This window comes from Gadus morhua, chromosome 3, assembly GCF_902167405.1.
Source record: "Gadus morhua chromosome 3, gadMor3.0, whole genome shotgun sequence".
In the NCBI taxonomy this organism is placed as follows: domain Eukaryota; kingdom Metazoa; phylum Chordata; class Actinopteri; order Gadiformes; family Gadidae; genus Gadus; species Gadus morhua.
This window is the reverse complement of record NC_044050.1, coordinates 22,939,277-22,951,633: the sequence shown is the minus strand read 5'-3', so window position 1 is coordinate 22,951,633 and position 12,357 is coordinate 22,939,277. Positions and strand designations below refer to the sequence as shown.

Below are 12,357 nucleotides of genomic sequence, written 5' to 3'. Positions count from 1 at the left end.
GTTCCTCAACCTGTGTTCTCTCCTGCTTTCGCCTTATTCCTCTCCCTCTCTCTCCCTCCCTCTCCTTTCTCACCTCTCTCCCCTCCTCTCCTCTCCCCTTCCCTCCCTCTCCTCCTCTCTCCTCTCTCCTCCTCTCTCCCCTCTCCCCTCTCCCCTCTCCCCTCCTCTCTCCTCCCCCCTCTCCCCTCTCCCCTCCCCTCTCTCCCCTCTCTCCTCCCCCCTCTCCCCTCTCCCCTCCCCTCTCTCCCCTCTCCCCTCTCCTCTCCTCTCCTCTCCTCTCTCCTCTCCTCTCTCCCCCCTCCTCTCCTCTCTCCCCTCTCCCCTCTCTCCTCGCCTCTCTCCCCTCTCCCCTCTCTCCTCTCCTTTCCCTCCCCTCTCCCCTCTCCCCTCTCCCCTCTCTCCTCTCTCCCCTCTCCCCTCTCCCCTCTCTCCTCCCTCCTCCCCCCTCTCCCCTCTCCCCTCTCCACTCTCCCCTCTCCCCTCTCCTCTCTCCTCTCTCCCCTCTCCCCTCTCCCCTCTCTCCTCTCCCCTCTCCCCTCTCCTCTCTGTCCTCTCTCTCCTCTCTCCCCTCTCCCCTCTCCCCTCTCTCCTCTCCCCTCTCCCCTCTCCTCTCTGTCCTCTCTCTCCTCTCTCCCCTCTCCCCTCTCCCCTCTCTCCTCCCCCCTCTCCCCTCTCCCCTCTCCCCTCTCCTCTCTCCTCTCTCCTCTCCCCCCTCTCCCCTCTCTCCTCCCCCCTCTCCCCTCTCCCCTCTCTCCTCCCCCCTCTCCCCTCTCCCCTCTCCTCCCTCCTCCCCCCTCTCCCCTCCCCCCTCTCCTCTCTCCCCTCTCCCCTCTCCCCTCTCCCCTCTCTCCTCCCCCCTCTCCCCTCTCCTCTCTGTCCTCTCTCTCCTCTCCTCCCTCTCAGATGGTTTCCGAGCGCCTCCCTCCCCTGTCTCCTCCTCTCTGGGCCTCCCTGCTGTCAGAGGGGGTGGAGCTAGGGCCAGGGGGGCATGGAGGGGCGGGGCCCTACAAGGTGCGGGTTCTGTTCCAGGTGAGGGGGGTGGGCTGGGCCCCGGGCTCCTGCCTCACCCTCCACGCCTTCAGGGAGACCCAGGAGCACCGCGCCTCCTGCCTCACACAGGTAGAACCACTCGCACATCAAGGGAGTGTGTTTGTGTGTGTGTGTGTGTGTGTGTGTGTGTGTGTGTGTGTGTGTGTGTGTGTGTGTGTGTGTTCCTGCATGCATGCATGCTTGCGTGCGTACCTTCTTGTGTATGGCGGGCTTATGTGTGCATGCGTGTGTGTGCATGGGTATGTGTGTGCGTGCGCACGTATGGCGTGTGTGTGTCTGTGTGCGTGTTGGCGTGCGTGTGTACATTCGTGTCTGTGATTTATGTTTTTAGGATCTATAAGATACAAAGAACAATAAACTGCTCCATGTGATGAAGGGGGTCTGATTGGGGTCGGTGAGATGGCTGACTTATAAGCTTCAACTATCTCATTAAAGGTTTTTAATAAACTAAATATAATTTATGTAGCGTTTTGTCCGGTCTTGTAAATGTGAATTGTCTGCCTATTGACATCAGGGAACAATTCATCACCAGTGTAGTACTCTTCTAATCACTAGTAAGCTCCTACTAACTAGTCAAGTACTACTGATCACTAGGGAACTATAACTAATCGCTGGTGAACTCCTCCCTGGTCCCCCTCTCAGCCTCCTCTTGGTGTGTGCACAGTCACTCTCACCCTGCCCAGCGATTGGTTTGCATCCCAACACATTGACCAACCATATCTTGGCGTGCACAAACGCCAGAGACACGCCCACCACCGCCAGCGAGCTCAGCGCCATCGCTACGGGTACGCTGTTGTTGTTGTCCTTGTTAAGTGTTGGTTGTTATGTGCTGCACGCCTCGTGTGTTAGACCTACGACAATCCTCCCATGTGACCCGCCACTTCCCATGTGACCTCCACCGGCTCCCTGTAGTCGCTCGCATCAGATTCAAGACGATGGTACTAGCCTACACGGCGGTCCACGGAGATGCCCCCCCCCTATGCTCAAGCTCTAATGCTCCATGGTTATGGTTCGCAGTCGCAACTACGCAAGGGGTTTACGGACCCGTTACTTCCTTCTGGACCCTCCTTGCGTCCAACGCAAGGGCCTGACATGCGCCTCCCAAAAATTGTAACCTTACGTCGAGTTGACGCAGAAGCAAGGGCTGTGATTGGTCCGCTCACTAAAACCCGACGCAGAACCAAAACAGGTTCACGACTGCGTCGAATCGTCTGCGTGGTCATCGCGTTGCGTCGACGTGGAACTAGATTAGTCAGGCCACACACCCCATTTGGAGCGCTCTACCTCAGCTGGACACCTGGCACCACCATCGCTAAGAGCAGCCAAAAGTCTACAACAACAAAGTCACAACTCTCCTCTGTTTTGGCACCGCAGTGGTGGAACGAGCTCCCTGCCGACGTCCGGCCCGCAGAGTGGCCCCCCACCTTCTCAATGGGTCAGAGTTCACCTGGACTCTGCTTAGCCTCCCTCCTTACCCTCCCTCCACCCCTCCACCCTTACTCTCCTAAAAACATCCCTCTGACGCAGGGGCGATTCTAGGTAGTGTGGGGGCCCTAGGCAGAGGATTGTTGACGGGGGGGGGGGGGGGTGGAGCGATTTTTTTTTTTTTTTTTTGGCTCTGGCCCGGGGCCCCCAAACAATTGCGGGGCCCCAGGCAGTTGCCTGGTATGCCTAATGGGATGCGGCGCCTCTGCTCTTACGCTTATGGGATGAGGTACGTCCTGGCACTTAAAAGCAGTACCAAGAATCGTGCAGCATCTTATCCTAGATATCTTTGTTGTGTACGGGGAATGTGTCAACCGAGCCATTTCAAGTGCTTGGGCCTTGTTCTATGAATATCCTTAATGTACCGACGGCGATATATTTATATTTTCTCTTTCTTCTCACAAATGTACTTATTGTACATCGCTTTCGATAAAAGCGTCTGCTTAATGCCCTAAATGTAAATGTATTGATGCAATCTGCCTTCTTGTTGGTTGCTGTCGATTTCATGTGTTGCAGTGAGCCGATATGGGCTATGATCTCTGAGCAGTATCAGCATTGGAACCAGTACTCGGATACTAGTTCTACTTATTTCTGTTCTGGTCCAGACACCGTGTTCCCGGGCCCCTAGAGGCCCCCAAACCCCCGGTGGCCCCAGGAGACCGGGTCCAGCTCTACTACTCCTCCTCGGGGCCCGACCAGAAGGCCTCCCCTGGCAGGTACAGGAGCCCACAGGAGCCACGCCTTCTGCCGCACTCGTTCACGCTAAATAAGACGCTTTAGGAAGGGTGACATCATGCACAGCAGGAACAACTGGGATCAATTGTATATTATTACATACAACGAGCATCTAACCAAAACGATATTTTATTTAGTGAAAGAGGCGAAAGTTAGAAAAACCTTGGAATTCCTGACTTAGTCACTCTTCATCCATCATCGAAACAATTGATTCCACGCAATGTTACCTATTCATCCACCCCTCCATCAACCTCCCTCTCTGTCCCCCTTGCTCTCTCTCCCTCTCTCTCTCTCTCCTCTCTCCCCTCTCTCCCCCCTCTCTCTCTCCATCCCCCCCTCCTCCTCTCTCTCCCCTCTCCGTCCCTCTCCCTCCCTCCCCCTCCTCCCTCCTTCTCTCTCCAGGTGTAGGGAGGACAGGGTTTCCCAGCGGCAGCTCTTCTTCTTCAGGTCGGTGTTCCTCAGACCGGAGGGCAGACGTCTCGTCAGGAACACAACCAGAGAGGAGGAGGCTTGTCTGGGTGGACAGGAAGGGGAGGAGCTTCACTTGGATTCCAACGTTCTGATTCGCTACATTAAGGGGCCAATCAGAATAGGGCAGCCGGCGGCCGTGTCGGTCAGCCTTAAAGGGAACCCCAGTGTCACCATCAGGTAGAAGAAATAACATTAATATTACGTCATGGATAATATTCATAATGTTTCATGAGTATTATTAATATTACATTGTGGATAATATTCATAATTCATTATGAGTGTAAAATAATGTGTAATATTCAGAATGTGTTGTGTTTATTATTATTACATCATGTATAATATTCATAATGTATTATGAGTATTACTAATATCACATAACGTATAATATTCAGAATGTGTCATGAGCATTATTAATATTACATCATGCATAATATGCATTAAGTATTTTCCTTTCATATTCATATACTAATACGTTATAAACATTATTCATATGACATTATAAACATTATTAATAATACAATAAAACAAGATATAAAATATGTATTTATAATACACTAATAATGTAAATATTCTGTATGATAGATTATCAATTTTATTCATGTTACATTATAATGATCATAATACATTATAAAAACGATTAATACTACATCAATACAATTAATAATCTAATAATCTAACATTATAAACATTTTAATTAATGAATTATACACATTATTAATATAACATGCTATATTTAATTAACAATAAATTATAAATATTATTCATCTTACAGTCCAAATATCCTTTATAATACAATATTGAGTTATTTATAAGACATTCGAACCATTATTACCAATAAATTATAGACATTACTATTGCATTATAAATATTATTACTATAACACTGTAAATATCATTAATACCAACGAGTAATTTCACATTATAAATATTATCAACAAAACATAGCAATATAACCATTATTAAAATCAAAATTACATCATCAATATAATTAATTATTATTGAATAATTAATATTGCAATTACTAATAATATATTTCAGAAATAATTAATATTACATATTAAATGTGATAACACTTAAAAAGTAATTTATATTACTTTCTAGATGTTAATAATAAATTGTCAATATTATCAATTTCACATTATAATGATTAATATTACATAACAAATATTATTATGGTCATGTCATTCCAAATATTATTGATATATTATAAATATTACTACACAGTCTGTGTGGTTGTGTGTGTGTGTGTGTTCATGTGTGTGTGTGTGTGTGTGTGTGTGTGTGTGTGCATGTGTGTGTGTGTGCGTGTGTGCGTGTGTGTGTGTTTGTGTCTACAGGTTGAGGGTGAAGAGGGGTCTGGTTTCCATGGCAGCCAAGAGAACATTGACCTCTGACCATTGGGCGGTGACCCTGGAGAGAACGCATGGAGCTAAACATGATGTCATCTCTATCGTCTGCCAAACAAACACACTAAACTCACACACACCATACCGACACACACACAGGTACGGCACACACAAACACACACACACACACACACACAACACCCACCCACACACACACTACACTCTCACAGACTCAAACATACACACACAGGTACAGCGCGCACAAACAGACACTCACATTACAGTACACACACACACACACACACACACACTAACACACACACACACACACACACACTAACACACACACACACACACACACACACACACACGCACACACACACACACACACACACACACACACACACACACACACACACACACACACACACACACACACACACACACACCACACAAACAAACACTGATAAAGCCCACAAATACACTCTCTCTCTCCCTCTCACTCTCTGTCACCAGCACATCTCTCTACCAGCAGGTGGCCTGTTTGTCTGTAGAGGGTTTGAAGTGGAGTTTCGGCGTTGCCATGACGGTAAATGCTAATTGGTGGGTGGAGTATTCAGGGCGCAGTACCCGTCCTCCGGCACAAGGGGCGGTGCTGAGCAGCTTTTCGTTCACAGAACAGCCAATCCTTGGCATAGCGGCGATCACTGAGGTATGTTCAGTTTATAGATACTGTATCGATCTTTTTAGGTTATATTTTATGCATGTACATATCTTTTATCTATATATATATATATATAGAACGTTTTCTATACATATATGATAAATATATTAGCAAATCTTACAAAGTGCCATTCTCACCGTGTGCAGAACTAGGGGATTAATTTATTGTCCTCTTAAAGGTTGGGTATGGAATTCGCTTTTTTGGCCATTTTTGCAGAATTACTTGAAATCCTTATCATAACCCACTTACAGCCACTGAGTTAGAAGTACTGACATAAAAATTAACCGAGTCAATCATCTGTGGAACGGGCAGGGCTCGAAAAACTCCAGCCAATGATTTCCAGAGCCACCGAGTAGCATTGGACAGTAAGTACGTCAATCAAACGGTCGTACTGCACTCCCCCTCCCCCGCGCCCCGCGCGCGACCCCTTCGTGCAGTACTCGTGACCCAGAGCTCGTGACCCAGAGCAAGCTCCTGTTTGTTGTTATCCTGCGGTAGCTACTGGAACTAGTTAATCCACATTTGGACCTAGCAGTAGAAGACAATTTCCATGGCAGACAAGACGCCACCATCCCCATGTTTTTTTTTTTAATGTTGCCATGTTGTTTAACGAAAACCTACGCTAGCCTGGCTCGCTCTCGCGCATCTGCGTTCGCGCTCGTGCATGATTGCGCGTCCAGGTACTTGGAATGGGTGGAGTCAGAGTCAGCGTTGAAGGAGAGGGGGTAGGACCATTTGAGTTGTGTATTTTCAAAATCTGCTGGCGTTTCGCAAATCCCATACCCAACCTTTAAGACTAAATCAGATAAACAAAGGTCTCTGATCATTTGCATGAATATACATATATATATATATATATATACAGAGGTGGAAAGAGTACTAAAATATTTTACTCAAGTACAAGTACTGTTACTCTGTTGAAATTGTACTCAAGTACGAGTAAATTTACCGGTCAAAAAATCTACTCAAGTAAAAGTAAAAAGTAAATAATTTAAAATGTACTTTAAGTAAAAGTAAAAAGTTACTTTTTTACAATCAGTGTTTTCTGCCTCTACTGTTCTCTTACTCTTCATCGTTTGAGTGAGAGACAGGTCGTACGCGCCAACACTCTTTATAAAAGAACTAGGTTCTAGGCTAGAATTCTAGAGCTGCCGGCGCGCAGGGGCACAACGTTCAGGTTTTTACATCCCATAATTCATTACCAGAACACGTTTTTTTACTCAGTAACGCTTGTGCTGTAAAATGTACCGAAGTACATTACTCCAAAGAAAATGTACTTAATTAAAAGTAAAATTACACATTTTAAAAAGTAGTTAAAAAAGTACAAGTACACAAAAAAGCTACTCAATTACAGTAACGCGAGTAATGTAATTCGTTACTTTCCACCTCTGTATATATATATACACATATATATATAATATATATATATATGTATATATGTGCTGAAGTGGATTGGTATAATGTCTGGGATTGGTCTTAGCTGGTTGCTCTCAGACAGGCCAAGCGAAGGATGTACCAATCGGAGGCTTTCTTTGCTCTGGGAAGAGCTGCGCTATAAATTTAGTAATAAAACAAGGGATAAATCCCCATTGATCCTTATTTTAGAAAACATGATTCCACCAAATGTGGAATTATATGTACACATACAGTATGCGAACATATGTGTGTGAGTGTAGATATAGTTTTTCTATCCACATCCTAATTCATATACGAGTTGATATGAGTTAGATGCTAGGGCTAATGCTCTTCTCTCCGCAGACCGACACCATCATCAACACGGCCATCTTGAGCGGGCAGTCCGTGTCACTTCCTGTCACGGTGATGGCAGTCGGCCGAGATGGGACGATGTCCGACGTCACCGCTGCCGCGACCTGTCAGTCCAGCAACGAGAACATTATCAAGGTACACACAAACACGCAGGCACGCACACACGCAGATACTCTCTCGCACACACACACACACACACACGCACACACACACACACATAAACACATACTCTCTCACACACCTCCATTCTCTTCTCTTTGCCTGGAATGGCAGGTGTCCAGCGACTGCTCCTCCCTCTTTGTGGACGGGAGCGAATCAGGAGTGGGTAGCACCTGTGTGGGGGTGGAGTTTGGTCTGGGCGCGCTCCGTAGCTCCTTGTGTCTGAGGGTATGGGCGCCCGCCGTGCCCCTGCACGTCTCTGTCTCAGACCCCGTGCTCAACGCCATCCAGGGCTGGCGCCACCGCAGCCAGCACGGGTACCGCCGCTAGCCGCCGCCGCCGTCTCGCACGCCACGTAGCTCAGCGCCATGTCGTACAGTCTGCATGTCATTAGGTCGTACAGTCTGTCTATCGTCACGTCATTCAGTCTGTCTATCGTTACGTCATTCAGTCTGTCTATCGTTACGTCATTCAGTCTGTCTATCGTCGCGTCATTCAGTCTGTCTATCATTACATCATTCAGTCTGTCTATCATTACATCATTCAGTCTGTCTATCATTACATCATTCAGTCTGTCTATCCTTACGTCATTCAGTCTGTCTATCCTTACGTCATTCAGTCTGTCTATCATTACATCATTCAGTCTGTCTATCGTCGCGTCATTCAGTCTGTCTATCATTACATCATTCAGTCTGTCTATCATTACGTCATTCAGTCTGTCTATCCTTATGTCATTCAGTCTGTCTATCATTACGTCGTTCAGTCTGTCTATCAAAATACATCATTCAGTCGGTCTATCATTACATCATTCAGTCTGTCTATCAATACATCACAGAGTCTGTCTATCCTTACATCATTCAGTCTGTCTATCAATACATCATTCAGTCTGTCTATCATTACGTCGTTCAGTCTGTCTATCAATACATCATTCAGTCTGTCTATCATTACATCATTCAGTCTGTCTATCAATACGTCATTCAGTCTGTCTATCATTACATCATTCAGTCTGTCTATCATCACGTCATTCAGTCTGTCTATCATCACGTCATACAGTCTGTCTATCATCACATCATATAGTCTGTCTATCATCACATCATATAGTCTGTCTATCATCACGTCATACAGTCTGTCTATCATCACATCATATAGTCTGTCTATCATCACATCATAGAGGCGGCCGGTCTATCATTACATCATTCAGTCTGTCTACCATTACTTCATTCAGTCTGTCTATCATTGCTTCATTCAGTCTGTCTATCATTAATTCATTCAGTCTGTCTATCATCACGTCATACAATCTGTATATCATGTTTATGATGACGTTACACATCGCTACGCTACATTATGTGGCCTAACATATGTCTCCTCAGGTTCTACTGTATGCTAGGTATTTTGCTAGGTTATTCTGTGCTATGTTGCTATGCTACGTTTCTCCTCAGGTTCTACTTTAAGCTAGGTTTAATGCTAGGGTATTCTGAGCTATGTTTCTATGCTACGTGGCTCCTCAGGTTCTACCTTATGCTACGTTTTATTACAGGTTGTTTTGAGCTATGTTGCTATGCTACGTGTCTACTCAGGTGCTCGGCTGTGTACCAGCGCTCCTCGGTTCAGGTCCTGACCAAGTTCAAGGCTCACGACCTTGAGGGCGGGATCACACACCTCATGGGCTCCTCTGATTGGATGGTGGATGTGACAGAGTTGGTCAGTGATTCGCTCAGAGTGGAGGACCCTCAGGTAGCGTTCCTGGGCAAACAAAACAGTCTGATTGGTTTAGAGCCAGGAAAGACAACGCTGCAGGTAAGGACCATTTTTATATAGTCATGTGGTGCGTACCTGGTTACCACAGAAATGCCTAATTTAATTTAAATTCAGTTCATCTGATCTCATAGATATGTACTATAATCCAGACTGTGTTACCTCTCTCTCTCTCTCTCTCTCTCTCTCTCTCTCTCTCTCTCTCTCTCTCTCTCTCTCTCTCTCTCGCCCAGGTAGTGTCTGGCCAGTGGGATGGCGTGCTGGGAAGCTGTGACATCACGGTGACCTCTGACCCTGTGGCTCCCAGCGACCTCTCCGTGCAGCTGGTCAGTGGGCTCGGCATGTCAATCACCACCAGCCCCGCCCACCCCTCAGTTGTCACAGCAACAGTCACAGCCTTCAACATCCTTTACAGTCCTGATCAGGTGGGCTAGTAGCTGTAAGCTAGCTGGTTTTCTTTTCACTTTAATTTTACTCTTTAATTTTTTTCGTTGCTCTTTAATGCTTTAGTTTATCTTTAATGCTTTAGTTACTATATAATTCTTTAGTTACACTTCCATACTTTTGTTACTCTTCAATAATTGAATTACTCTTTAATGCTTTAGTTAAACCTTAACACGTTAGTTACTCTTCAATACTTTAGTTACTCTTTAATACGTTGTTCACTCTTTAATGCTTTAGTTACTCTTTAATACTTTTGTTACCCCTCAATGCTATAGTTACTCTTCAATACTTTAGTGACTCTTTAATGCTTTAGTGACACTTTAATACTTTAGTTACTCAATATGGTTCAATATGGTTGCTTTTTAATACTTGACTAGTTCTTTAATGCTTTAGTTACTCTTTATACTTGACTAGTTCTTTAATGCTTTAGTTACTCCTTATACTTGACTGGTTCTTTAATGCTTTGGTTGCTCTTTAATACTTGACTCTTTAATGCTGTGCTCCCTCTACCTGGACATGCTGCCCCCCCATAGGAGGCGTCGCTCAGCGTGTGGTTGCAGTTTGATGACGACTCCTCCTCCCTCCTCTCCTCCTTCTCCGGCCTTCCCTTCTCCCTCCGACTCTCTTCATTGGCTGAGAGCGTGGTCGCCGTGATGCCTGGCTCCACCCAGCGTGTGGTTGCCCGGGGAGACGGGGGAGGCCCATTGTTAAGGGCAGAGCTGCTGGTGCCCGAATGCACAGAACCGCCACTCAACTCCAACTTCCTGTCTGAGGGGGAAAAGGCGGCGCCAGAGGCAGGAACCCGGAGTCTGGCGGGGGGATCGGGTTGGATAAGAGTCCACCTGGACCTGGATCCACTGCAGCCAATCGGCAGCCAGTATGGGGAGGGGGAGGAGCTTGAGCTGGACATCTCGGATACATGGGTGGATGCAAATGCCGACTTCTATTCGTCCAATCAGGAGCTGGACACTGTTGGGAGCGGCAACCAAACCAATGCTGACTATTATGGCGGGAAAATCCTGGAGCGCGCCGTGTGGACTCCCAGCCAAGAGAGGGAATGGAGGAGAGGAGATGAAGAGGGGTGGGGAGGAGGTGGAGAGGAGGAGGAGGAGGAGGAGGAGAGATGGAGAGGAGAAGTGGAAGAGGCCAGATGGGGAGGAGAGATAGATGTAGGGGTGGGTACACTCCTCTCTCTCGTCTGCCTCTCTTCCCTCCTCTTCCTGGTCAACTGTCTGCCCTGCTCCCTCACAGAGAGGAGGAGGGGGAGGAGGAGCAGGAGGGGGGCTGGAGGAGAGGGCCCAGAGGAGAAGGGAGAGGAGAAAGGAGAGGATGAGAGGAGAGAGAGTTGTGGAAAGGTAGAGGTGAAGGAGCGAGAGGCGAAGGAGGTTGAGCAGCTGAGGAAAGAGGGAGAGAATATGGAGGAGGTGGTAGGAGAGAGTCAGGGGGAGGTGAAGGAGGTGACGAAAGAGGGAGAGAATATGGAGGAGGTGGTAGGAGAGAGTCAGGTGGAGGTGAAGGAGGTGACGAAAGAGGGAGAGAATATGGAGGAGGTGGTAGGAGAGAGTCACGGGGAGGTGAGGGAAGAGGGAGAGAATATGGAGGAGGTGGTAGGAGAGAGTCACGGGGAGGTGAGGGAAGAGGGAGAGAATATGGAGGAGGTGGTAGGAGAGAGTCACGGGGAGGTGAGGGAAGAGGGAGAGAATATGGAGGAGGTGGTAGGAGAGAGTCACGGGGAGGTGAGGGAAGAGGGAGAGAATATGGAGGAGGTGAAGGATGAGGTGGCAGAGATCATTTGTTGATGTGTTGTTTAGCTGAATACCGTTCATAGATAAAGTATCTGGTAACTACACTTTCGGGCATATGACATCGATGTTACTCTGTCAGAACGGTCTCCTTGTATAAAAGAAACATTTAGACCATTGTACTAGAACAGTAACATGAAGGGAAATAAAGTTATAAAATCATTCTCGTATTCCTGAAAATGATGATCCAGTTGGGTGGTGTGGACGTACAACTTTAACAACTTATTAATAAATCAGAAGAAGTTATTCGATTAAATCAATTGCTCCTGTCTTGTTGCGGATGTTTGAAAAGGACCTCAAAGAAAATAAGCACTTTATTAGTGATTACTTTTATGTTAACTCAACTGTTTTACAGTCTAAATGAATGAATCCTATATTTTTATTCAGTGAAAAATTGTTAGGAAAGTTAAAGTACTGAAATAGAACGGACCGTATTTTGGTTTTGTATTGGAGGGTGAATCATGAAGTTGAACACATGCACTCATATAGAAGACCCATCTAACCTGTCAAAAAAAAAAAGCTGTTTATGACGTTGACGTGATTTTTCCGTTTGTCTTCAATGTATGCGTCGCAAAAGAGAATGAAATGGAAGCTGGTTAATAATCCTTCTTATGTAGGCC

The 12,357-nt window shown here is 46.4% G+C and overlaps 1 protein-coding gene across 1 annotated transcript in view; it reads left to right on the top strand.

Moving 5' to 3' along the window:
* tmem132a (transmembrane protein 132A) overlaps positions 1–12,101 on the top strand; it is a 14,208-nt gene extending 2,107 nt beyond the window's left edge. Inside the window, exons 4-15 of the mRNA XM_030352372.1 lie at positions 904–1,119; positions 1,693–1,835; positions 3,141–3,251; positions 3,673–3,918; positions 5,078–5,245; positions 5,603–5,798; positions 7,569–7,712; positions 7,851–8,053; positions 9,314–9,533; positions 9,725–9,916; positions 10,469–11,455; positions 12,093–12,101. Coding sequence (XP_030208232.1) covers positions 904–1,119; positions 1,693–1,835; positions 3,141–3,251; positions 3,673–3,918; positions 5,078–5,245; positions 5,603–5,798; positions 7,569–7,712; positions 7,851–8,053; positions 9,314–9,533; positions 9,725–9,916; positions 10,469–11,455; positions 12,093–12,101 — 2,835 coding nt within the window. The remainder of the gene's footprint in view (positions 1–903; positions 1,120–1,692; positions 1,836–3,140; positions 3,252–3,672; positions 3,919–5,077; positions 5,246–5,602; positions 5,799–7,568; positions 7,713–7,850; positions 8,054–9,313; positions 9,534–9,724; positions 9,917–10,468; positions 11,456–12,092) is intronic.
* The last annotated feature ends 256 nt before the right edge of the window (positions 12,102–12,357 follow it).